This window comes from Pogona vitticeps, chromosome 4 (assembly GCF_051106095.1).
Source record: "Pogona vitticeps strain Pit_001003342236 chromosome 4, PviZW2.1, whole genome shotgun sequence".
In the NCBI taxonomy this organism is placed as follows: domain Eukaryota; kingdom Metazoa; phylum Chordata; class Lepidosauria; order Squamata; family Agamidae; genus Pogona; species Pogona vitticeps.
The window spans coordinates 233399934-233426529 of record NC_135786.1 but is presented as its reverse complement, the minus strand read 5'-3'; the positions used below and the strand labels follow the sequence as shown (position 1 = coordinate 233426529).

At 40.5% G+C, this 26596-nt stretch overlaps 1 protein-coding gene across 3 annotated transcripts in view; it reads left to right on the top strand.

Moving 5' to 3' along the window:
- COL22A1 (collagen type XXII alpha 1 chain) overlaps positions 1-26596 on the top strand; it is a 201783-nt gene that overhangs the window by 101581 nt on the left and 73606 nt on the right. For all 3 annotated transcript variants that reach the window (XM_072999374.2, XM_078391665.1, XM_078391667.1), the window contains exons 13-24: positions 3455-3508; positions 5792-5845; positions 8124-8177; positions 9815-9868; positions 11325-11369; positions 13735-13788; positions 15037-15090; positions 17111-17146; positions 19685-19714; positions 22518-22571; positions 22986-23039; positions 25204-25257. In XM_072999374.2, coding sequence (XP_072855475.2) covers positions 3455-3508; positions 5792-5845; positions 8124-8177; positions 9815-9868; positions 11325-11369; positions 13735-13788; positions 15037-15090; positions 17111-17146; positions 19685-19714; positions 22518-22571; positions 22986-23039; positions 25204-25257 — 597 coding nt within the window. The remainder of the gene's footprint in view (positions 1-3454; positions 3509-5791; positions 5846-8123; positions 8178-9814; positions 9869-11324; positions 11370-13734; positions 13789-15036; positions 15091-17110; positions 17147-19684; positions 19715-22517; positions 22572-22985; positions 23040-25203; positions 25258-26596) is intronic.

Below are 26596 nucleotides of genomic sequence, written 5' to 3'. Positions count from 1 at the left end.
CACACAGTTCCAGCCATTAAGAGACGTTTTAAAATGTCTTTGCCTGCCAGCAGAGGGATAACAAAGAGGGGGCAAGGCTCAGAATGGATTTTCACAATGTGGGGGCAGCCACTGAGAAGGTCCTCTCTCATGACCTCATTAGACATGTCTGTGATGGTGTTCAGAGAGAGAGAGAAAAAATGCTAAGAGGGTCAGAAAGGCTGACCTGAAGATCTTAGGACTCACACGTGCATCTTTAGGCAACTTGGGCCTCAAACTGTATAGGGCTTTTTATCGCTTTGAACTATTCCCAGAAATGGACTCGTAACCACTGATGGTGTTGTAGCAAGGAATTTCCCTTCTCACTATTTTATTTATTTATTTATTTGATTTATATCCCGCCCATCTGATACATCTATACCACTCTGAGCAGCTATAATTATCTCTAGCCAACAGTCTGGCTGTTGTGTTTTGGGATTCCAAGCACGTTCCAAAGGCAGACACTGTATGTGTTGTTGTTGTTGTTGTTGTTGTTGTTGTTGTTGTTGTTGTTGTTGTTGTTGTTGTTGTTGTTGTTGTTGTTGTTGTTGTTGTTGTCTTTTGTCATGTCACCTTCAACTTATGGCAACCTGATGAATGGTAAAGGTTCCCCTTGACATTTAGTCAGTCATGTCCGACTCTAGGGGGTGGTGCTCATCCCCATTTCCAAGCCGTAGAGCCAGCATTTGTCCAAAGACAGTTTTCATGGTCATGTGGCCAGCATGACTAGACACGGAATGCCATGACCTTCCCACTGAGGTGGTACCTATTTATCTACTCGCATTTGCATGCTTTCGAACTGCTAGGTTGGCAAGCGATGGGAGCTCACTCTATTTCATGGATTTGATCTTACGACGGCTGGTCTTTTGACCTTGTAGCCCAGGGGCTTCTGCAGTTTAACCCACAGCACTACCACGTATCTTGGTGCTCTCCAAAATATCTTGTCCTCAACAACCCTGCTGAGCCTGTGGCTTCCTTCAGGGAGTTAGTGCATCTCCTATTTGGTCTTCCTCTTTTCCTGCTGCCTTCCAATTTTCCCAGCATTACTGCCTTTCTGAGACAATCCTGCCTTCTCAGGATATGCCCCAAATACGACAGCCTCAGTTTAAACATTTTTTTTGCCTCCAGAAAGAGTTTAGGCTTGATTTGAGATCCAGTTGTTTGTCTTTCTGAAAGTCCAGGTTATCCTCAAAGCTCTCCTCCAGCATCCCATTTCTAACAAAAGGTAGGTTTTAATCATGCCTAACCCTTCTGCATTTCTTTTGGGATTTTCCTGCCTATCAGCTCCTCCAGTTCATAGTTTTATTCCCATCCTTTGCAGCTCAAAACTTTTCATCCCGTAATAAACATTTTCAGCATTGTGAATCCGCCTTTCAGCATTGTGTAAACGGGAGAATGGAAACCATTCTAAGGAAACAAATATGACTTTAAACAAAACAAAACAAAAAAGAGCAAATATTGTTTTGGATTAGAGATGGCCACACATCACTTTGGTGGTTTGGCCCAGTTCAGTTTGGTGCATGTACCGATGTTCTGCAGGGGTCACACACTTCTTTCTCCCTCCTCCTCAGACAAGGAGGCAGGACAGGGAAGCCTGTAGCACTGCTGGTGTTGTTGTTTAGTCATTAAGTTGTGTCCAACTCTTCGTGACCCCATGGATCAGAGCACACCAGGCCCTCCTGTCTTCCACTGCCTTCCAAAGTTGGATCAAAGTCATATTGGTCACTTTGATGACACTGTCCAACCATCTCGTCCTCTGTCGTCCCCTTCTCCTCTTGCCTTCACACTTTCCCAACATCGGGGGCTTTTCCAAAGAGTCTTCTCTTCTCATGAGATGGACAAAGTCTTGGAGCCTCAGCTTCAGGATCTGTCCTTCCAGTGAGCACTCAGGGCTGATTTCCTTGCAGTTCTCCTTGCAGTCCAGGGGACTCTCAAGAGTCTCCTCCAGCACCACAATTCAAAAGCACCCATTCTTCGTCAGTCAGCCTTCTTTATGGGTCCAGCTCTCACTTCCATACATCGCTACTCGAAAAAACTGCTGGTGAGTTGTTGACAATTGCATGGAGAAGGCAGAGGAGGGAAGCACACTGCAGCCGGCAAATGTTTGAATGTGTGGAGATGGTAGCAGAGAACACAAAAGGCACCATCGAAACACCTGTGCAGGTGGTGCTCTGAACCAGACTGAACCACTGAAGCGTGGTTTCTGCCCATCTCTATATTTAAAAACATTCCCTACTCAATCCCAAAAATATATATCTGAAAGAACTCAAGTACATGAGAATTATTTTTCTTTTATCAGCAATAAATAAATAAATAAATAAATAAATAAATAAATAAATAAATAAATAAATAATTTTTTCATCCTGTTTTCTCCTGCTACTTCAATGGCAGTTCCTAAAGCATCTGCATTACTCAATGTCTTAAATTGAAATTAAGTGCCGTCAATGAGTGGGTCCTCACCTCCCACCTTTGTTGACAAATGTTCTAACGTAAGCTATTAGATGTGATTAATTGCTTTACCTCTCATAGATATTTGCCTCCCCCTCCCAGCACCACCTTTGCCAATATATTAATAGGGTTTTAAGCTAATTACGTTAATGGATTTTTGCACCTGGTCTTTTGAGAGGCAATGATTTGTGTTGCTCCGGTGTAGCAGTTTCACTAAATTCATCATAAATATTTATTGCAGCAACAAATCAGCAAATTGCCGTTGAGTTCATAGCACAGCTGCAGATGAACTTTTGCAGCCGTAGAAAAAAGGAGTTGAACAGCTTCACGAATTTGAGACCTAGAGGTTAATTTTGTGATTGGGGTGCAGCTGAGGAGCACTGCAACGTTTTCCAAATGCGACCCCCTCCATGTCTAATGATAAAAACAGAAGCCTTTCTCCATAAGGAGATGTATCCATTTTCCTAATTCAGATTTATTATACGAGTCCTTTATTGCTTTATAGCTAATCAGGCTGTATAGGAGAGCATAGATTAAACCCGACTTAAAAATAGTGTTTGGAAGCTAAAAATAAGAAGATAAAAAACAGAGAATAAGAAAATAATAGTAATAAACTCATAAAATAAGCATTGTCCAAAAGTATCAAGATTTGAGATTAACCGGAAGAACTTGTGAAGCAGGCAATAAATTCCCTTTTCTCATGGCTCATTTAACAAATAGTAGTCTGTGCCAGCTAGCAGAAATAAAATTACATAAAGGAAGATTGTTTATTCTAAGAAAATTGGCAACTTTTACCTTCCCCCCTTGTTTATCAGACAAAAATAGAAGCATACAGCTATCATTTTAGGGCCAAACTTTGCAGTTCAAAGATGATGATGATGATGATGATGATGATGATGATGATGATGATGATGATGATGATGATGATGATGATGATGATGATGATGATATGATGAGTTTCCCTGTTCCCCTTTGTGTTGTTCTCTAGGGCGAAAGAGGACCCCAAGGACTACCTGGGTTGATGGGTGAAAGAGGAGAAAAGGTAACAAATTCTTTTCAACTGAGGAATGCTTTGGCTAAGTAACTTACATTAGCTACTCCATCTGCTACTCCATCTGCAAAGGTGACATAACACAACAACACAAAGGATTTTAAATTCAGCATGATGCAACATCAGAAAAATTGTGATTCGTTTTGATTCGCAATTCATCGAGGTTGACAAATAACAAATTACGAATTTACATTTTTTTTCTGATGAATCCATTTGTCAATTCATTCTTTTAAAATCCTATAAAATGTCCCCCCCAAGCATCTAAAGATACCAAATTCTCATGGAAGCTTCCCCTGACTCTCCTCTACAAGCACGGCAAGTTTGGTAAAGATTGGGCTTTGGACGTCTGAGTTATTCATCGATGTTAAAGCTTGGTGAAGACTGGGTTTCAGACATCCAAGTTATACACCTACAAAGTGCCTTCCCCCAGAAAATGCCCTTTAGCAGCTGGCTTGGGAAAACCAAACTTGGAGAGATTATAGAGGAGATTCATGGGAGGCTTCTCTGTGATTTTTGTATCTCTGGGTTCCTGGGCATGACCTTCTTGGGGGCCCTCTTTGCGGGTGTATAACTCAGACATCCAACCCAATCTTCACTAAACCTACAGGGATTTGAGAGAAGAGTCAAAGGAAGCATCCCTGCAATTTGGGTGTCTCTAAGTGCCTTTATACCCAAATAAATCAACAAGTCAAAAATTGCTAAAAATTCATAGATTCGTGTTTGTTGGGGGCAATTGATTCACAGAACACAAATTGATGATTTCTTAACAAATTTGGTGATTTGTGTTTTTAATTTGTGCCCATCTCTAGAAACAACATTAAATTTCAGAGTGGGTTGACTTGAGAAAGAACTACTCCAGCCTTCACTAAACCTTCCCTCTATATCAGTGATTCCCAGCTTTGGATCACCAGCTGTTTTTGGACTAAAACTCCCTGAAGCCTTCACCACTAGCTGTGCTGGCTAGGATTTCTGGGAGTTGTAGTCCAATAACATCGGGAGACCCAAGGTTGGGAAGAACTGCTCTAAATGGTTCATAGATGTAACTCTGTGTAAGAGGGCTCCTTATACATGATTTTAAAACTCCCTAAAGCTACTGACCCCAATTTCAAACAGAAAGTACGGTAGTTTTGCCTGTAAGCATGGTTCTCTCTAAGTGTGTAAATGTGTGCATGTGCACAAAATATAAAAATGGTGGTGTTAGGGCAAATTGTGAAGTGCAGGTGTTCAGTGGCAAAGGTCCCAGAGGTGGAAACCATGCAAGCAGTTGTGTTGACCCATCTCTACTAACCAGTGCTAGCAGGTCTTAGTTGAGGCCATTGGGTCTTAACTTCCTACTCAAGACCCAGTTGCCCTGGATTAATTTCCAATACAAGAGTGTTAGAGTGAGATCAGACAATAAGACAGCTGCATATCTGATCTCACCAGAAAAGGTTGTTTCACAGGGAGCGCTGTCCCTTAAAGTGATCCTGCCGTCCATCAGGTAATCACGCAAGTCCAGCCCCAGAGAACTATAGCTTTACTACTGGGCCGAAAAGGTCCACCTTAGGCACAAATCGGGATTGAGCTGGAACACTATTGCCTGTACATAGTGTAATCACTGGAAAATAGCTTGCACAGGACCATCAAAGTGATCCAAAATCTGAGCTATCTGCCCATATGACCACACCTTCAATTATATATAGTACTGCATGAGCATCAATGTTACTTTCTTCCCTCTCCTGTGAAAATTCCAGCTTTGCACAGGATCTCTGCTAAGTCCTGGCCTTGTGACCCCTACTGCCCCTCCTCTAATGTTCACACAATACACACACACCTCATTCATATATGATACACACATAGAGGTAGCTGGGGGAGGGAGTGTGGTGTCTATCAGCTAACAGTGCAGCAACGTTAGATGTAGTTGTGTCTAGATCTGTCCACATTAGAGAGAGGAGTGTATAAGTGCGTAAGTGTGTGTGTGTGCGTGCACGCATGTGTGTGTGTGTGTGTGTGTGTGTGTGTGTGTGTGTGTGTGTGTGTGTGTATCCAGGCCACTATGGGAGTCCTTGCTCTCCCTGGGATGGTCTTTATCAACCAATGGATACAGTGTTTGAAATTGGAGCGTTGGGTAACACACTTCCTTTGAGAACAGAAATGAATGTTGCTTGGAGTGAAGGCGATTACACTGGTTAGGTATGTAATTCATCTGCTCCTCCTTTCCAAAGGTGTTCCTTTTATGCTGCTGATGGCTACCCATTAATGCCATTCTACTAATTCTCTCTTGTTTGCTTCTAGGGCTCACCCGGTGCACCTGGCACCCCAGGGAGAGATGGTGCTAAAGGAGAGCCTGTAAGCTTTTATTTTCTCTTGTAATCCCCTTGTCCTTATAGCAGAATCCAGATGCCTCAAATGAATGGGTGTTGAATGGAAGCATATCTAGGGGATTAGTGTTGCCATTCTGAACACAGCCGAAAACAAATGATAGCAGGTTAATAACCTCCACAGTCCTGTCTCTGAGCCAAGGCAGCTGGCAGACCTCATGCGCATTGACTGCTCTCAGATGTTCAAAAGGCAGAATTTGCATCCTTCTTTCTTAGAATGCAGTTAGACGGTTACCCAGCGATCAGAGACTCCACTTCGGTGGCTGGGAAAAATTGGTTCTGCAAAGCTCAGGTGCGTAATTCCCGCCCAACGAGAAATTTGCGTGTTCAAATATGAGGGATCAAAAGGAAGAGGCAGAACACAGGTGGGCCGGGGGAAGAAATGTTCTTGGCACAATTCCTGCGGCTCAGAGCAAGAAAGGGTTGCATATTCCAGCAACATTGCACAAGTAGCATAAAAGTGGAATGAACGGATGCATCAGGGTGACATTATTGGGAAGCTGCCCTCTCTGTTCCTAGACCTATACTGTGATATTGGTTTTTTTAAAATATTATCTCTCGATGAGCGTTTTCATATTGCTATGTTGAATGGCTTTGCAACGGTTTGAATTATTTTGTTTTCTGTTTCTATTTGTTTTAAGTCAATATGTAGCCCCCTTGAGTTTTTTCGTCAGAAGGAAGACAGCATGAAAAGGAAATGAAGTAAATAGATAAATAAATCCAGGGCCCCATATAGAGACGTATCTCCTTAGCTTTAGCAGCTGAACTGCAAAAAAAGAACATTCACATTTCTTGCCTGCTATCTGGCAACACTTTTGCAAGAACTCGTTATTCTTTAATTAGGAGAGAGGGAGGAGTACCTCACAACCTGGGAAAGTTAATTTTGGATGCACAATTCCCAGAATCCCATGGCTAGCATGGCCAACAACAAAGAGTGTTGGGTTGTTGTTTTTTTCAAAATCCCCAGTACCTTTATGCAAGTCACAAATGAAACCTCTAAGTTCTCACTCCTCAGCCCAGTTTTAATCAAGCCAAGGACCTATAACCCTCAGAAACTGGTACCTAAAGTAACGTTGCCGAAATATGGGTCTCTGTTCCTTCTATCATTTAACGCTGTCTCGGACTGATAGTGGTTTCAGTCATTCTGTACCTCAGAAAATACGCTTCAACATATTTTAAGACTGCTGACACCAATATGTGGTCAAAATGTTTAAGCCTTTTTTCCGGCCATGAATCTTCTTGAAACAATTCAATTACTTTTAGTTCTAAACCATATTTGCTTCATCCAAATTCACTTGAGGGTTAGGGTTTTTTGTCTTGTTTAGAAAAAGGTGGTGTTAAAAACAAGTCCACCCTTTGACTTTGAGAAAACAGTAATAAATTATATTCACAGCAGGCCGAATGGCCTTCAAAGGCTCAAGAGGCCATTTTCTTTGGAAAACTACAAGAAAAACCCAAAATGGGGGAAATAGGAACTTTTTTTAAAATTGGCATTTTAAAATGTTAAACCCTTGCAAAGGGATCCAGTAACCTATTAAAAATCCCAAAGCCACCAAAGATTTTAAATCCTAGTCCCAAGGCCACCATTTTCCCAGTTTTCCCTCGGTATTCATTTGTAAGGATAACCTTTGAGACAATATGTGAATTTCATTGTATGGTATACTGTGTATATACTTACAATGACAATAAATTATATTATTATATTTTAAAATGGAATTTCAGTTTCAAATATGAGGGTTTCAGCGGCTGTTAAAATTTAGAGGGCAGTGTTGGATGAACCCCCAGGTTGTTCGTTCAGATCCCCAACAACAGCAAAAATGCAATTTTGGAGTAATCCTAGCACGGGAACAGTGACAATATCATCATCCTGATACCTTTCGATAATATTTGGGTAACGGTTAAATATGTGATCTCCTCTGTTTTACATCTAATCAGTCATCAGATATAATGAAATGTTTGAGCACAGACTTCCTCTGCATATAGTCTTCTATGTTCTTCATTGGCATATTATTATATATAAGGGGGAGAGCTTGGCATATAATAATATACCAATAAAGAACAGAGTCTTTATTGAGTCCCTGGAGAAAATGAAGGTCCAGGTCAATGAAAGTGGGAGAAGAGCCATTGGTTAGGTTTCAGAAGGAGGAAGCTATGATTCGTAGATGAATCAGATTGTTCTCTGAGCAGCAAATACTTCGTAAAATATCTATATTGACAGCAAAACACTGTTTGCTTTCTTTTTTGAGGGAGAACTTGGACTTCCTGGAGCTGTTGGGTTACCTGGGGCACCAGGAGTTAAGGTGAGATGGTGATTGTTGAAATTCAAGGTATCATCCTTAATGACTGCCTTATCTCTTTGGAAGCAACTTTCAGCTTTAACAAAACACCCCACACACCTCACACAAACCCATTGTCCTTCTTCGATTCTCCTTGTCATCATTATTCTCACTGTTGTCTTAAGAGATATGACTTCATCTATCTCGAATTTATCTCTCCACCACCACAAAGCTACACACACAGCTCATAGGGGGTTAAAATGAGTTTACAGGCTTCCAGAAGTGAGAGAATGGTACTTCATGTGGTTCTTTCCGAGGAATTCTAATTTTATGGTGTACTGAATGTAGGACTATCAAAAATGAAACAAAATTAATTTGAAAGAAGAAAGCAAAAATGTTGTAGCACCTCAAAGACTAACTGCTATACGCACTTTACTGAGAGTTTTTGTAGACATACTTCTTCAGGAAAATGTAGGGAGAGTTCAAAGAGGGTGTGGATAATTTGATGCTTTTCCACAGTGGCTCTATTCCTTAGTATCCTTTCTTTTATTTCCAAATAAAAATGTTTATAGCATTGTTTGTGACTTTGTTTACTCTTGTTGTTTGTTATTTGATTGGCTTTTCTGATTATGCGCTGATTGCAAATAAAACTATCAAAGCTACAGAGGTTGTGCGTAAATGTCCCACTAATTAGGACCTATTAAAGTCATGTTGATAATTTCATTTCGTTGTTGTTTAGTCGTTAAATCATTCTTTGTGACCCCGTGGACCAGAGCACACCAGGCCCTCCTGTCTTCCACTGCCTCCCACAGTTGGGTCAAATTCATGTTGGTCACTTCGATGACAGTGTCCAACCATCTCGTTCTCTGTCGTCCCCTTCTCCTCTTGCCCTCACACTTTTCCAACATCAGAGTCTTTTCCAGGGAGTCTTCTCTTCTCATGAGATGGCCAAAGTATTGGAGCCTCAGCTTCAATAGACAGGAGGGCCTGGCGCGCTCTGGTCCATGGGGTCACAAAGAGTTGGACACGACTTAATGACTAAACAACAACAACAAGTCATTGTCAACATCTTGAACTCAGACAGAAGCATATTGGTAACCAGTGCAAATCCTTCAGGACTCATGTGGGTCCTGAAGGATGTTGCTGTTAGCAATCTAGATGCTGCATCATCTGTTTCATTTTGAGGGGTAGCCTCATGTAAAATGCATTGCAGTAACCTAAATGGGAAATTTCAAGAACATGACCAGGTTATCCCCATCTAGGAAGGGTCAGACCTGGACGTACCAGTCGAAAGTGACCCCAGGCACTCTATGCTGCTGAGATTGCATGAATTTCAAATGACAAAGAGGAATCTAGAAGTACCCCCAAACTATGCAGCTTCTCCTTTAGAGGGAACTACAAAACAGATAGATACTGATGATATCCTCGTATTATCCAGCAGTTTCCTCTCTCCTGCCTCTTAAGCTGGTTTCAAAAACCCAAGCAGTTGCTTTCAGGAAGAACCTCTCAGCTCACTGGATTGTCAAAAAGAGTTGGTTGTCGTGGCCAAGCTCCAAAGAAATGTTGCACGCTGTTTTCTTTTGCAAATAAGCTCCGGTATTTTTCCATTCTGAGACTGATCTTTCTTTACTTTATTTATCATCATTATTATTATTGACCAGGGGACAGATGGCCAGCCAGGACCCCCAGGGCGTCAAGGTTATGTTGGAGCTCCCGTAAGTTGGGGTTTGGTCTTTTCCTTATTGTCCTATAAGTATTGCATAATGTGTGTAATCTGCTCAAGTGGTATGTTGATGCCTGATTCTCAAACATGGGACAGCACATGGGACAGAGGAGGGACTAAGAGAATGGTCTCCCCTGATTATCTTAGCACCCTGGCAGGCTGATAAAGGGAGATACGGTTTTTAAGATAGCTTGGACCCAATCCTTTTACCAGCCAGAATCCTATTGGTATTTATGTAAGGTTTCCATAACTTGCTGCAGTTAATTGCAGCTCATTGATGAAGTTCTACATGACCAGGCATAGAACTGAGGCATAACTTGGCATCTCATCAGTTAGCTGCAAATAGCTGTGACATGTTACGCAAACAAGATTCTGGCCACAATATAGTAGATATTTATGGGGACAGTAAAATGAACTAAGGCCATTTTATTAACCATTGTTTCCTTTGATGGTCCATAGCCATGAACCAATGGTGATACAGCCCACGACTTAGCCTGTCTGTCAAATGAATCAGCTTTGACCATAATAACCAAAACTTACACTACAGGAAGCCAGATTTCAGATGAATATCAGGAAAAACTTCCTAACTGTTAGAGCAGTTCAACAATGGAACCAAAAACCTCTAGAGCTGGTGGGTATTCCAATGCTGGAAGCATTCAAGAGAAAATTGGAAAACCATCTGTCACATCTACTTGGATTTGGATTCCAGCCTTGAGCAGGGGGGTTGGATTCAATGGCCTTCTAGATCCCTTCCAACTGAATTAATATTCTATGATTCTGTGATTCTATGATTCAGCCATCATTGAGATTGTTCCACATAGCTGCAGTATAGGTACCAAGCTAAAAAAAGCATATGTTCTTCTATGCAATGAGTTGCACACCAACCAATTCTTTACGTGATATGGCAAATTGAGATAACTGTCAATTCCATATGCATAATGAATTATAATTCCTACTACAGTTGTTTGTGTTGATCTACATTGATTATGCCCTGTTGATTTGATTGTACATTAGTTTCTCTGCAAAGCATTCCACACCCTTCATTTGTTCAAGGTTCATGATTTATGTGTGTTGAAATCTTTCAATCTCTTTCCAACAGAGATGGAGATTTTTCACTGAAGAAGAAGGTTCTTCGTATTTCTTCACCCTCATTATCCTGCTTACTAAGACTTTTGATTCATTCTGTTCAAGCCTTGGAGTAGCTCAAAATATCAGTGGTGCAGCCAGTTATTGAATGTTCTAATACCAGTGAACCTATGCAGAGCTGGAAATAATTATAAATACTATTTAATAGACAGAGCCCTGAATAATTTTTCTCTTTCTATGGTATTCATCATGCAATGAGTCATTGCATGTGTCTATGAGTGACTCACCCACGGTTTGCTCCATGGTAGTACTGAGGGCCATATTCTGAACTATATTATTTTCTCTTGTTGTTTCCTTTTCAGGGCCTGCAGGGGGAAAGAGGAGAAAAGGGGCCAAAAGGAGACAAGGTACAGACAATGGGTACCCAGTATTTTGTCAACTGGGACAGTAGAAATGCTGAACATCATTGCTCCCATGTGACAGCAGTAGAGAAGTGGGAAAGAATGGATGGCGTTGCTCAGAATCATAGCTTTCTGCAGAAGGTTTTGCTTTCCAGACGGCAAACAGGGCACCTAAGTGATTATGTGTTCTTTGCTGCTGATTTCTTTTTCTTTTTCTGAAGCACTGAGTGCATGTTTTTTTAGGGGGGGGATAGGTAATGGGGTAGCAGTCACATTGGTGTGCAAAAAGTGGAACATTGGCTTGCTTAGGGCAGCATCCACATGCAGGCAATCAAGGCTTGAGGACTTAGATGGTCATGGACTTTATCTCTCTTTGAGCCAGGATGAGAGGCAAAAATCACATAAGTTTCACAGATAAACAGAGTTCTTCACAGGATGCAGGAAAAGAGGCAGACAAGCACAGTTAACATACATTCACAGAAAGCACAGGTAGCTAATTGCCCAAAGGCTAACGACTGACCAGGGAGAAAGAGCCAGCTGGTACTTTTCAAAAATTTGATCTTGCCATAGTAAGGAGGTAGAATTTGCGTCTTGGGTTTGCTTCAGTCATCCGGACTGTCCTGCTACAGAGCCTTCCCCCTCTTCCTTCCTTTCTTTCTGCAAAACGTCTTACAAAATAAGAGTCACATTCTACCCAAACTGGATACAGTGAGGGCCTCAGACAAATCTAGGGTTCATGGCAAAATACCAAAGCTGGCCTCCAACCCATGTCCAAAGATACTGTTCTGTTCCTAAAGACTCCACAAATGTTCTGCTAAAAACTCCCCCAGAACATTATTTCCTGCAATACAGGATATGGTTTGACTTTGTTATATAATAGTCCTCCTCATATATATATATATATATATATATATATATATATATATATATATATATATATATATATATATATATATATATATATATATATATATGCGTTCCTGCTTCTTCTGAGGTTACCCTGAGATTAAAATACCTACACTTTGATTCAGGTGGAATACGGTTTCAAAATGGCAGCACTGACATAAGTGGCATTCTAATCCTTCAGAAAGGAGTGTGTTCATCAGCAGCCCCCTTTTCACCCTAAAATAGCGCAGAATCATCTCTTAAGTGGATTCCATTGCTCTCAGCAGTGTATTCTGTGGTCCTAGCTGCACCATATTTTAAACTGCATACGCTTGGTGTTCCTTAAATATAATGTTCTCTGCAATAATGTGACGAGATACTAATTTCCCGAGGAGCATGTCCTATGTGCTACAAAAGCAGTGCCCAAATTTCAGGACATGATTCAGTAATAAAAAATTGAGCCAAATTATACTGTAGACATAATTTGAACAGAATTATTCATAGGCAATTATCTGTGAACGGAGATTTACAGGCTGCCCTGTCAGCCTGTTTTGTAATGTAATCATACAAGTATAACCGAGGACACTTTTTCTGTAGAGCTTTCTGGAATGACTAACAGAAATTCGTTTCCTAAAACGTCAAAAATGCTTGGGTTTTGTACCTTGATTTTAAAATGTGAAAAGGAAGGAAGGAAGGAAGGAAGGAAGGAAGGAAGGAAGGAAGGAAGGAAGGAAGGAAGGAAGGAAGGAAGGAAGGAACTAATGATGGATGGATGGATGGATGGATGGATGGATAGAAGGAAGGAAGGAAAGAAGGCAGGAAGGAAGGAAGGAAGGAAGGAAGGAAGGAAGGAAGGAAGGAAGGAAGGAAGGAAGGAAGGAAGGAAGGAACTAATGATGGATGGATGGATGGATGGATGGATGGATGGATGGATGGATGGATGGATGGATGGATGGAAGGAAGGAAGGAAGGAAGGAAGGAAGGAAGGAAGGAAGGAAGGAAGGAAGGAAGGAAGGAAGGAAGGAAGGAAGGAAGGAAGGAAGGAAGGAAGGAAAAATATTAAACACATACCCAGACTTGGGATCTACTGGCCTATAATTTTGATTAAAACAAAAAATATTTGGGTGTTGGATAGATCAACAGCAGATGCCGTCAAAAATGGGCTGGTGACTGGGCGGAATAGATTATGCCAGGGAGAAACAAAGAGGGAGAAGCAAAGATGAAGTACTTCTAAACCCTTGAATGTAATATGAACCTGTGGTCATGTTTCAGATAATATGTGATGAGGTATGCCAAAGCAAGGCATAGCCAGGTTCATCCCCAAAATATGCTTGTTTGAAGGTATGGGTTAGCAGACATGCTCACTCCCAAACATACATCACATTTCAAGAAGGACCGTGTCTTTAGTGTCAAGAATAGTGTCTTTAGCTGTTTAACCAAAATGATACACCTAACACTATATTTCCTACTTCCATGTTCCACTCAGGGAGAACCAGGTCTTGATGGTTTTCCAGGAAAACCTGGCGTGGACGGCCAACAGGTACGTGCACAATAGTAAGTGCTAAGAGACTGTTCTATGGAATTTGCAGTGAATGTAGAAAGAGGGACTAGACATCATGTTCTGAAGGAAGCAATGTTGTTTGTATGCTTCATCCTTCACTACTGTATGTATGTCCACTGACATTATGTTTATAACTAAGGTATGGCTGGACTGATTTGTTTGTCTCAACTGGAACAGATCATTTAAATCAATGCAGTTCGTATTAGTAATGGCATAATAAGATCCATTTAATAAGTGGATCTAGCCTATATGGGGGATTGAGAGTAGTATTTAGCACTAAATGTTTGCAGGGCACCATCTGTAATTTCTAAATGGAGTTTGCACAAGCTACCCCCACTCTGTTTCTACCTTATGCACATATTTTCAGTTTTTCACATATTATCCCTTTTCCAGTTTAGTTTGATTTAGTTATATCACTTCAGTTATATCTTGGGTTAGCCCCTACTTCTCCGAGTATGTTCTATCGTATCTTATAGCTTCTTCCAGCATTATGTAATTAAGACATCATATCCATCCTTAACCTTATTCGATAGTTCTTGTTTAATCTTTCATTCTTTCCAACTCATTTGATACATTGATTCCCAACACCACATTTTAGATGCCTTCATGTTCTTTTTCTCCTTTTTTAATCCACTGTCCACACTAGACATGAAGTAGACCACATACTAAGGTAGACTTCCATGGATACAATTACATACCCTATGAGCTGAATAAGTTACTGGCCAAAGTTATTTCCAGTCTTCTTGTCTGTCTTGTGTCTGTTCTAAAGGTGTAACTGATAGTTGCAGATTTTCGTAGCCTCAATGAGAAATTGAGTGTTGGCATATCACAGCCCTTTATTGAATTTTTTTTTAAGTGCAAATGCTGGAAGGTTGTTCACTCCTGCATACAAGTGAAAATTTATTCGCTGACAAAGGGAAAGGTGGTTTGCACAAAATACAAGTTTTGTGATTTTCCCCCCACAAAACCAAAATAGAATGAAATGTGAAAAACATGCAATCTCTCACAACCTCACCCAGCATGAAGAAAAAATTTCTAATCTTTCATTCCCATCGATGAGAACAAAATAAGTGAAAATTTACATTCCCTAGTCCATTCTTGTGAGCCACTTTTAAAGAGAACTGAAACTTGAGGTTGAACTTCATTTAATTTGAAACTAGGGCTTGTAACCCCTTTTGCTTCTTACTGCCTCAGTCTTAATATCATCACTGCTTTACCTGTTTTCAGGGTATCAGAGGAAGTCCAGGCCAGCCTGGACTCATAGGATCCAAAGGAGAGAAGGTAAGAATATGGGGGAAATGGTTTGGCTGTATCACTCTTGTTTCAGATATCATTTTATACACAAGACACAGCACTTTCCCGGGTAGTTAGGTAGCAAAGGACAAGCATCCAAAGTTAGAGATTTGTCCTGATTTTAGTTATGTTTAACCAACTGTCCCAGAAAATTCTCCACATCTTTTTATTATACATTGACAAGTCATATGAAGCCTTTTTAATTACCGAATCCTTGTTGCCGTGGGTCCAACTCCAAAGACTGATGTGGCGTTTTCCTGTCCAAAAGCTTGGAGTCAGATTTGGATAATGAAGCTTCCAAGAGCATTCTGTTAGGGGAAAACAAACCTTAGAGTCCAAGATAACAAGTTACACAGAGTCTCTTATCTGGTAGCTTCAAATCTTCCCCTTAATAAGCAAAGATGCGGACATATGAGAAAATGCACAGAGAGAGTTCTGATAAGACTTATAGCATTATATATTAGACTTGGTCAGACATAAATACATGGCAATGTATACATTGGCATAGATATCTCAGACCAACATAACACTCAAGTAAAGTAATGACCACCAGACTCACAACGGAGTGGTGAAGTGCTGTTCTCACTCACTTGCTTAAATAGTGAGAACAGCCTATCACTGCAGACATAGCACCTGAACACGGTCGACAAGCATTATCTAAGCTTGTCCCATCTGTATCCATTGACTTGATGTTACAGGCATGACTTTGCGTTCTCACTACAATATTAAATTTAACCCCTTGTTCACTTAAAGAAACAAATCTTGACAGTCCTGTGATACTCTTAGACTCCTAGGTAATAGCATAGCAGTGTCAAAGGCTAAAGGCTAAAATGGCCAAAGAGCCCGAAAAACCCACAACAACCAGTAGATCCCGGCGGTGAAAGCCTTCACGAATACACTAAAACTATTTATTTATTTATTTATTTATTTGTTTGTTTGTTTGTTTGTTTGCATTTTTTCTTAGCCTTTCTGCCCACCAAGGCTCCCAAGGTGATTTACAATAAGATTAAAACGATCAAAACATATTTAAAAACACAGCCAAACAACCCGAAAAACCTACAACAACCATCAGATCCCAGCCGTGAAAGCCTTTGAGAATACATATTTAAAACATCCAGAACAAATTGAAAAGACTGAAAAAAAAGATGTTAAAATTATTTAATAATTTTTTAAAAAAGCAATTCCAACAAGTAAATAAAGTGAAATCTTAGAGACGAAGGGCCTTTTGGAAAAGTAACAGTTTTCGTTGCTGATCAGAAGTTGAACAGAGAGGGCACCATTGAAGCATATTTTCCACTTGGTGGCTCGATATTCGTACATTGAGTCACCATACATTGGGACCCCATGGGTGGGAGGACCCCTTGCCCAGGGAATACCTGAATATATCCACATTCTACAGGGAGGCCTCTTCCACGTTCCCCATGTAAGAGGGGGCTTCTCCTATGGAGGCTCTGCCTGGCATATCCACCCACCAATAAGTGACAGGATGCTTTGCCTTTACATGCTCCTTTGTCCATTATGATTGTTCAAAACAAATGGAATATTATTGCATAGGATTGTGAAGACAAACCTTTGTGGTGCTGACCACCTTCTGAAACATTCGCTCCTCCCTGGTACAAGAGTTTGAAACACTGTTTAGTTTTAAATGACTACTGGAAATATATCTGTTTCTGCAAGCCTTCTTCAGCTGTGTGTGTGTGTGTGTGTATTTTGCCATGTGCTCAAAAGGATTTATTATCTTTTAGAACTCTTTAAAAACTTTTTTCTTATATGGTCTAGCATAAGGTGCTGAGAGATGTTATTAAATCAAATGACGTGGATATTAAAAGCAAGAACCTAAATAATTGGATGAGTCTAGTTTTGTGGTTCGCCTTCCTGTGAAAAAAATTACATCTCTAACTGAATGTCAGAAGTTTTCTACATGGACAAACAAATGTCACTAAACTGAATACAGAAAGGCACAGTGATTTCATTGTTTGTTTGCCTGTTTGTTTGATTCCAAACACAGGGTGAAATGGGACCTCCAGGAAAACCCGGCTCAGTGGTAAGAACTATTAATACTGAATCTGTGAAAAATCTGATGCTAAAATATCTGTGATAAAATGCTAAACTATGGACACGTAGAGCTTAATAGCAGCTTGATACTTGTGAAATACCTGCGAATACTTCTAGCAAAGGGGCTAAGAGCAACAATGTGCATACATTGCATTTGGATTCCACAGTTGACATGCTGAAGCTGGACTGAGTTTTCATTTGAACTGTATTAGTCAGAAGCCGAGGAAACTTAGGGTATGATCATACAAAGAAAAGAGATTGTGTTTGATCGCACCAGAATGGTTTACTCTGCTGGCAGTGATCTGTCTTAAAGGAACCTATGGTTCATGTGATAATTACTCTAGATTGGCCACCCCAAAAGGAGTAGGCCTGCTGCTAGTCCAGATCTTGGTCCATCCTGGGCATTATTAGTGTCATGTTGGATCATTACTGCTCATACCTCATGTGATAGCCAAGAAATAGCTTACAATGGCCCATAACAGAATCAGTCTAAAATGCAATCCATTTTTTCATCTGATCATACCTTGAGTTGTCCTTATCAGGATCAAATGAGGTCTGAATTCAAGTGGAATGTCCAGATTGCATTCCAGGGTGAAGCAAGTTTACAGATCAATTCAGATCCAGAGCATGGATTGAATTCAGTAGAGCAGAAATTGCTTCTGATGTTGTTGTTCTGTGTTGCTAAAAAAAAAACACACACACAAATTTTAAAGGTGCCTAGGACACAATTCTTCTAAACATAGCTTTCGTAAATTTGACAGGTTTACTGCTCTCTTTAGAACCCACCACTGCAACACTTTTAATGCATATCAGTGCCGAAACGAGGAATCCTTTGGGTCTTCCATTGCAAGCCCATGGGAGTCTTCACACATCTAGTTTGATCCAGTGTACAAACCAAATCAAATGGGACTCATATTACTCCAGACCCATCCAGGGCATCTATTTCTTAGTTCTTAAAATACGCAAACAAGCCAATCAGTGGATCTCATTCCTAAAAGTTGATGAAAGAAGTCAATGGAAAGAAATCTCTCACGAAGAGCACCAGGGGAATATCTCGCTATCCTCCCTAATGAGGGAAAGAATGTCTTGACCCGTCAACTCTCCATGGGAGGACAAGATGGCAAAGGAGTTACATCTCTGTTTACAGTCCTTATCACAGCGTGGTGCAGTTGTACTGCAGCCTTGCTTCTGCAGCAGATCTTTCTTAATGGAGGGTGAAGGACTTCCAGCACCGCAGGGAGAAGTGCAAAAAAAGAAAAAAGAAAAACTCAACTGTCTCCCTGGCTGGATAAAAAAAAAGCAGTAGGATGAAGGGCTCAGTAAAATAATCTGCTTGAATCTCCTGTGGCATAACATGTTTCTTTTCTTGCCCAGATTCCTCAGGAAAGCTTGACTCCCTGCCATCTCTCGGCTTAAAGACATTTCATTGCTGGGATTTACAGTCAAATCAAGGGCTTTGCGATGTATCAGGAAGATAATTTAATCTATTTTTAGCAGGCGTCTCTTAACTGCATACAGTTATTACTTATAAGAGGCTACATGTCAAAGGCATGGTGGAGTCAACCAGGCTAAATTAGAATCACCCCCAGCATTTTTCTGGGAGAGCTATCAACTTTTTCATGGAATAGCTTTCTGCTGACCCTTTTCACATAATCAAGGACACAGGATTATGGCTATGAATGCTGAAGTCCACCCCTGGAAATTTGGAGGAAGATCAGCCCAACTCCATTTCAGTTCCAGATGTTTGATACCAGACTGGAGGTCTCTGTAGTGTGTTAGGCAAGCACATGCCCCTCAGATTTGCAGCTCACATTGGCCATTGGATTGATGTTGAGCTATGGGTAAAGGTAAAGGTTCCCCTTGAAATTTAGTCCAGTCATGTCCGACTCTAGGGCGTGGTGCTCATCCTCGTTTCTAAGCCGTAGAGCCAGCATTTTTCCAAATACAGTTTCTGTGGTCACATGGCCAGCGCAACTAGACAAGGAACACTGTGACCTTCCCCCCATGGTGGTACCTATTTATTGACTCACATTTTTACATGCTTTCGAACGGCTAGGTTGACAGGAGCTAGGACAAGCGATGGGAGCTCACTCCGTTGCGTGGATTCAAACTGCTGATCTTTCAACCTTGCAGCCCAGCACATACCACTGACTTTTAATGTAGTTCTTGATTCACCGGTTTGTTCCACTGGTTTGTTGCACTTCAGGCAAGGTATGGTTGGCCTATCCATTAAAAAAAAGATACTTTCAGGAATGGTAGAACATGCTATCCTGTCACACTTCTGAATTAATACTCATTTTTCAGCCCACTTGGATGCCTTTCATGGAATGCAACAATATCATCTGATATTTCTCCTCAGATAGCAAAATGTCTTAGAACAGGTCTGTGTTTGAAATATGACTATTGTGAATGTAGTTAGCAAATTTGTGAAAGAACAGTTAGTATCATAATGGAGAAAAAAAAACTAAAGGATCAGATTTCTTTCCTCTGCTTTGCCAGGCTTATATAGTTATTGCCTTTCTTTTAGGTGCAGACTGAAGGTTTAAAAGGAGAGCAGGTATGTTTTTCACTTTTGTACTAAGTTTTTTTAAAGACAAAATGATAATACAAAACACTTCACTCTCAAAGTGAGTCATAAAATCAACCAAAAAAAGAGAGGAAAGACAGAAACACAGACAAACAGGCAGGCAGGCAGGCAGGCAGAAAAGAAAGAAAGAAAGAAAGAAAGAAAGAAAGAAAGAAAGAAAGAAAGAAAGAAAGAAAGAAAGAAAGAAAGAAAGAAAGAAAGAAAGAAAGAAAGAAAGAAAGCAAGCAGCTGGTTCAGAAGGAAGGAAGGAAGGAAGGAAGGAAGGAAGGAAGGAAGGAAGGAAGGAAGGAAGGAAGGAAGGAAGAGAAAGAAAGAAATGATAAACCAATGATGCGTAAACCTTTCCACTGTGAATAAACTTTATTTTAAATCCAAGGAGATGCTGGTGAGCTGTTTATCTTCCCTGTAACAGCTTTTATTCAAAGGCTACAGTCATCCAACCCACTCGCATCTTGGCAGTTCATGAGAACTCCACAATGAAATTGCATTGTCAGTTTTCATTATCCAAGAGCCGAGTCGAGCAGTGGGGAGAAGTCACTCCCTGGTGCTTTTGTTGCATCTATTTGTATTTGGCTTTATTGTTCCAAATCTCATATTTACTCCCAGTCCTTTTGTACACACAAAATATAAGACGCTACATGACACATGGCCATTCAATAGTGAGTAAGATGGCATTCATGTGGAAGCTTGTAAAGGGAGGAAGGCCCAATACAGTGGTGCCTCACTAGACAGTTACCCCGCATGACAGTTTTTTTCGCTAAACATTGGCTTTTTGCAATCGCTATAGCGATTCGCAAAGCAGTGATTCCTGTGGGGGAATTTTGCTGGACAATGGTTGGTCCCTGCTTCGCAAACGAATGTTCGCTAGACGACGATTTTGACAGCTCCCTCTGCGCTCGCAAAACAGGTGTTTTCGGGACCTAAGCTTCGCAAGACAGCGATTGAAACAGCTGATTGGTGGTTGGCAAAGCGGCTTTCCTATGGCCGATCTTTGCTAGACAACGATGATTCTTCCCCATTGGAATGCATTAAACAGGTTTCAATGCATTCCAATGGGGAAATGCTTTTTGCTAGACAATGATTTCACTAAACAGCGATTTCAGTGGAATGGATTATCATCGTCTAGCAAGGCACCACTGTAAACACAATTCAGGATGTATGTGAGGTACCTATGTCAATAAATGGCACAAGTGGTGGGTGGGCATCAATCTTAAAGGATCTCATTTCTTTCTTTGTTGACTAGAATTCAGAGGTCTATGCCATGGAACTAAATGCAAATGGCAGACACTTAGAATTGAATAGTTCTGGGGCCAGAATTTGGTTTTGGCTACTAAAACTGAACAGAACCTATAGTTCTTCCACACAAAATTACACTGCTACTCACCTTCCTCATTTCCGACATTGCTATTAAGTGCAGAGACCAGCAGAAGCGAATAGCCCCAGTGTTACAGGAATGCCTTTAAAACAGATTCAGCGCCTTAGATAACTGGCATAAAGTTCAGATGTAAATCTAGAGTGCCCTCAGCTTCCACTGAGGCACGCCATGTTTTCACTGCTACAGCTAAATAATTAGGAGTCAGAATGTTTTTCAGATCTACTGTGAATCTGCCGCACATTAGTGAATAAATCCCACTATCTGTGTATCCTCGTCAAAACTTGGGACGCTTACGTTTAAGGAAAATGAATATAACCATACATTGAATTCATCTACATCCCAGCAATGGTGGAATGATGTTCTGGAACCTACCATGGCTCAGCTGTGGATGGCTCCAAGCGTGTTATATGCTCCCTTCTCTTAAAAGTAGGATTTCAAAGTCTACCTTGAACTAAACCATGTCATTGCATGAAACTGTTCAGAACCTGTCATGCCCTAATTCACAGCTGGGGGATGTGTAGCCTTTCAGGTGTTCGTGGACTGCAGTTCCCATCATATCCACTCAGTATAACCAGTGATCAATGATGGTGGGAGTTGTAATTCAGCAACACCTGGAAGGCCTGATGTGAGTAGGTGAATTGATTGATTTTTCTATGACCGCATTGTCCAGTTAGCATTGTTGTGGTCATTCTATAGCAGTGGTCCCCAACCTTGGGCCTCCAGATGTTCTTGGACTACAACTCCCAGAAGCCTTCACCACCACCTCTGCTGGCTGGGATTTCTGGGAGTTGAAGTCCAAGAACATCTGGAGGCCCAAGGTTGGGGACCATTGTTCTACAGCCATGATTCCCAATCTTGGGTAAACCAGGAGTTCCTGGACTGCAACTCCCAGTGCTAGGTGTGTTGGCTGGAGTTTCTCGGCGTTGCAGTCCAAGAACACCCGGTTACCCAAGCTTGGAAACTATTGCTCTATAGTGTACACAATTCTTTATAGTTCATTCATAGAAAGTATATCATGACTTAAGCCCAGCTAGCAAGTCCTGGAATAGTAACCCTTTGGCTTGGACTTATGTGACTCTCCGAATAATATTCATAGATACCTGTGGAGGAGACCTACTGAAATATTCATTAGACTTCACTTGTAAATTTAAATCTAGAAGCCTGTAATAGGAAATACAGCTATGGAAGACAATGCAATTGAGTTGCATTTTATACACATCAGTCTATATTTTGGGCTGTCTGAAGTTTTCATAAAGGAGATGAGATTCTGAGGTCTATCTCACTATGTTCAACACCATCCGTTTCTGGATGATTTGTTTTAAGTACAATGACAAGGATGCATTTTAACTTTTTAAGAGTTGAACTTTCATAATTTTATTTTTTTTTCTCTCCCCGCAGGGCCCCCCTGGCCCACGAGGATCCATTGGCCCTCCTGGACCCCCAGGTAGCCCTGTAAGTCCTCACTCATTGGCCTTTGAATGCCCTTCGGTTCGTTAATGAAACATTCCTGTCAGTGTAAAGGCCAGAATGTTGCTTTGATGAAATGGGTCCATACATACCTATTCAGCTGGCGGAAAATGTTCAGTAATTTATTTATTTTTAAATTAGAGGCTATAGCTTAAACCATTACAATTTTTAAAGAACCATAGAAGTGAATAATGCCCTGAAATTCTTGTAATATTGCTCAGCAGAGAAAATACTTTTGAAAGTTTTCCTTCTCACTTATTGGAATAAAATAAGTCAAAATTTGGGTCCCCAGACATGAATCTAGCCATCAGCTCACCTTAAAGCAACTGTAGAGGTTTGGATCCACTGGTATTAACATCTTGAATTGTGATTCATCTTTCAATTTGGTCTTGTTTACAGGGACCCCCAGGATCGGAAGGCAAGCCAGGACCTGCTGGATTACAAGGTCTAAGGGTGGGCAACACTCCTCCTCTTGCCCCGCTTCAGTTTATTTATAGTCCATATGCCCCATTTATTTGGACGAGTTTAGCCTGCCTTTTCTCCAAGGAGATTTTCCTTCTCACTTTATCCACTGATCTTTGTGAAATGAACAGGAGTTGAATCTGAGTTTCCCACATCTAAGCTTAATGCTGCATTACACCAGTCAGAATCTTAATTGTGTTTGTGTAGGATTTGGGGACCTGACCTTGACTAACTGCAGCTAATTAGTGAGGTGCACATCTTAATTATACCATCAAGTACATGAACATGGACATGTCTGAGACACACCCTAGCACCTTGTCATTTTGGCCTAATTAATCACGTTATACAAACATTTTGCAAACATCGGAAGACTTCTGGCCCCTAGCTCTTTATAAGTAATCACAACATATCTTGAAAAATGAAATTCTGTGCACGATATGTGAATATGAGGGAAATGAACAGCAGGATTTTCTTGGCATACCTTTAGATTTGGGTTGCAGAACACAAAACCACAGGGAAAATGTGGCTTCAAGCTTTCTACAATGTTTTCCTGTCCTTTCACCCAGTCATACCTGGTTTTAAATTCTGTTGATGGCTGCCATTTGAGATCCTAATGTACTCATTTGTGTTTCATCATCTCACAAATTGTTTGGTAATGCTACATTCATTCATTCATTCATTCATTCATTCATTCATTCATTCATTCATTCATTCATTCATTCATTCATTCATTCATTCAACGTTTATACCATCCATCTTGCTACCAAAGCCATTCTGGGTGGTTCACAGTATGATAAAACAATACAAAACTAAAATTAAGCATTAAGTGTGGATACACACAAAAACAATATCGAAATAACTAAAATGAATTTTAAAAGGCAAGATTATATAAATGCTGAAAAACCTCTGTGCTATGATGATGTGATCTCCGAGAAAGCCTGTTTACAGGCCCATGAATTCAAGGATCAAAGAAAAATTTCCCAGTGAAACTGCTAGGTGAATTTCAGGTGGGAGATTGTTCCAGGGCTGGTGGCATGAATTTGTGAACGTGAGAAGCCTGGAGCAATGGAGATCAGCACATTCCTCTAACCAGCCCTGATTCTTGTAGGCTTCCCAGAAACATTTGTCTGGGCAAACAGGATCCAAGCCTGAAAATACATTTGATCTGATCCAGGAAGCCTTTTTGACGTTCTTACAGGCATTACTTGTCTAGGAAAACTAAGCCATTCCTTCCATCACTCCCCTTCTACCAACAGCAAACATTTGTTTGATAGTCTAGAGAAAACCTGTGTTTAAAAGCTATAATTTCTAGCAAAGTGAACCATTTTCATTCCAAATACAAAGCATATGTCTAACGGTGCTATTATTTAAGTTACTGATTGAGACAAGAGCCTTGTGGCGCAGTGGTTAAAACGCTGTACTGCAGCTAAAACTGTGCTCACGACCTGGGGTTCAAATCCCAGGTAGCCGGCTCAAGGTTGACTCAGCCTTCCATCCTTCCGAGGTCGGTAAAATGAGTACCCAGCTTGCTGGGGGGGCAATGTGTAGCCTGTATAATAAAAAAATTGTAAACCACCCGGAGAGTGCTTGTAGCGCTATGGGGCGGTATATAAGTCCAATAAATAAATAAAAATAAATAAATAAATAAACTGTAAATATTCAAAAAAGCACATACATTCACTAGGCGTAGCCCTGCTTAATTGGCAGTTGTCATTATCCTGATATTGGGCAGGCTGTAATTTTGAAGAGCTTTCTGTCTATAGAGATATACCTTTCCTTCCTTGAATTGTCTTTTCAGTGGCATTTGGGGGTGAGGGGAAGAGACCCTCTTATGTAAGATTTCCTTCTCCTCCTCTACTAGAATAATTAAATTCCATGGTTCTGCTTGGTTTATTTACCGGCTGCACAGCTGATCTTCTTCAAGTGGAGAAGGTGAGATGTTGAACTCATGTTGTGGCAGCAAACAAACCATCTCTATCTGGCACTTAAAGAAGTAAGGTTTTGAATTTTAAAGGCCCCATGAAGCAAAGGAATCTGCCTATTGTAGGGTTTTTCTGCTTTTGCTGTCTGGCATGGAGTAATCAAATGAGAAACTAAATCTGTGCTTTCTCTTGACATGATTAGTAACTTTTAATTTTTCTTATTTCACATTCAGGGCAAGAAGGGTGAAATTGGTCTTCCAGGAGTTGATGGCTTGCCTGGACCACTAGTAAGTACTAGTAAAATAATTATTTTTAATATTAATTTTTATTTCAGAATTATAACATAAACATAAAATACACAAACCAAAATACAATTTAACCATGCTCCCCACCACCTCTTGCTGTAATCTTCTTCTTCCTCCATCTATATTTTTCTTTTATTGTCCTCTTCTCCAGAACAGCATTGATTCTTGATTTGGCACTTTCCCTTTTCCTCTTGTTAACACATATTCCAAAAATCTGCCCCATATTTCATAAAAAAATTATTCTTTTTCAACTCTCCTTTCTTAACCTTCAAAATTACAAGTTAGTTTATCATTTATAACTATATTCCATATTTCATTATACCATTCTTCGATTTGAAATTCAGATTTTGATTTCCATTGCCTAGCTATTATCAGTCTAGCCGCTGTTAATAAATTGGTATTTATTAACAGCAAAATAATTAACAGTCAATTAATTATACGCCATCGTAGTTCTAACTGGTAACAACCACTCTAGCCGCTTAGAGTGGACGAGTCACCCAGATAGGTGGGGTATAAATCAAATCAAATCAAATCAATCAATCAATCAACCAACCAACCAACCAACCAACCAACCAACCAACCAACCAACCAACCATCCCAGAGGTTTCTATGTATGAAGTATTCAGAAGTGGTTTATCAGCCCCTCTTTGAAATGCTACTAATAGTAAATGAGGAGGAGGAGGAGGAGATGAGAATACTATTGGTGTTCAGGTAAGTTCTGAGTAACTTGTAGCAGCTAAGTGCAGCTAATTGATGATATGCTAGGGGCTGTATCACATGCCTGCTCAGGAGCCCAATGGCACAACCAAGGAGTGCTCTGATACCTCATCAATTTGCTAAAATTAGCTGCTTCAAGTTATTTTAAACATACATAAATAGCAACAGGATTCTGACCATGAAGAAGAAGAAGAAGTTGTACAACTATTAATCCAAGTGGATAGAACTCCAGCTTTAATATAATTGTTTAGCTCATATGTTGGGATCAAGGTGTAATTTGCTTCTGATGATGATATCCTGAGATAGAAGTTTTGTTCTGGTTTTTTTGTCATCCGTCCCCTTTTTATGTGGCATCTCTCAAAAGTTCTCTGTTTTTCATCTGCCTTTTGAGATGTGGACAACCAACTAGTAATACACACAGCACAAAAGTGTTGCACATAAAGCTTCAGAGAACAGTCAGCATAGTTTCAGAAATAGCGATTGCCTGTGAGGAGTTAGGTCACATTACATCACAGAATGCTTAAGCAAATTGTTACGCAGAGTGAAGTACATGTAAATTAATTGTCAATTTACTCTGGATAGACTTGACCTTCTATTAAGCATG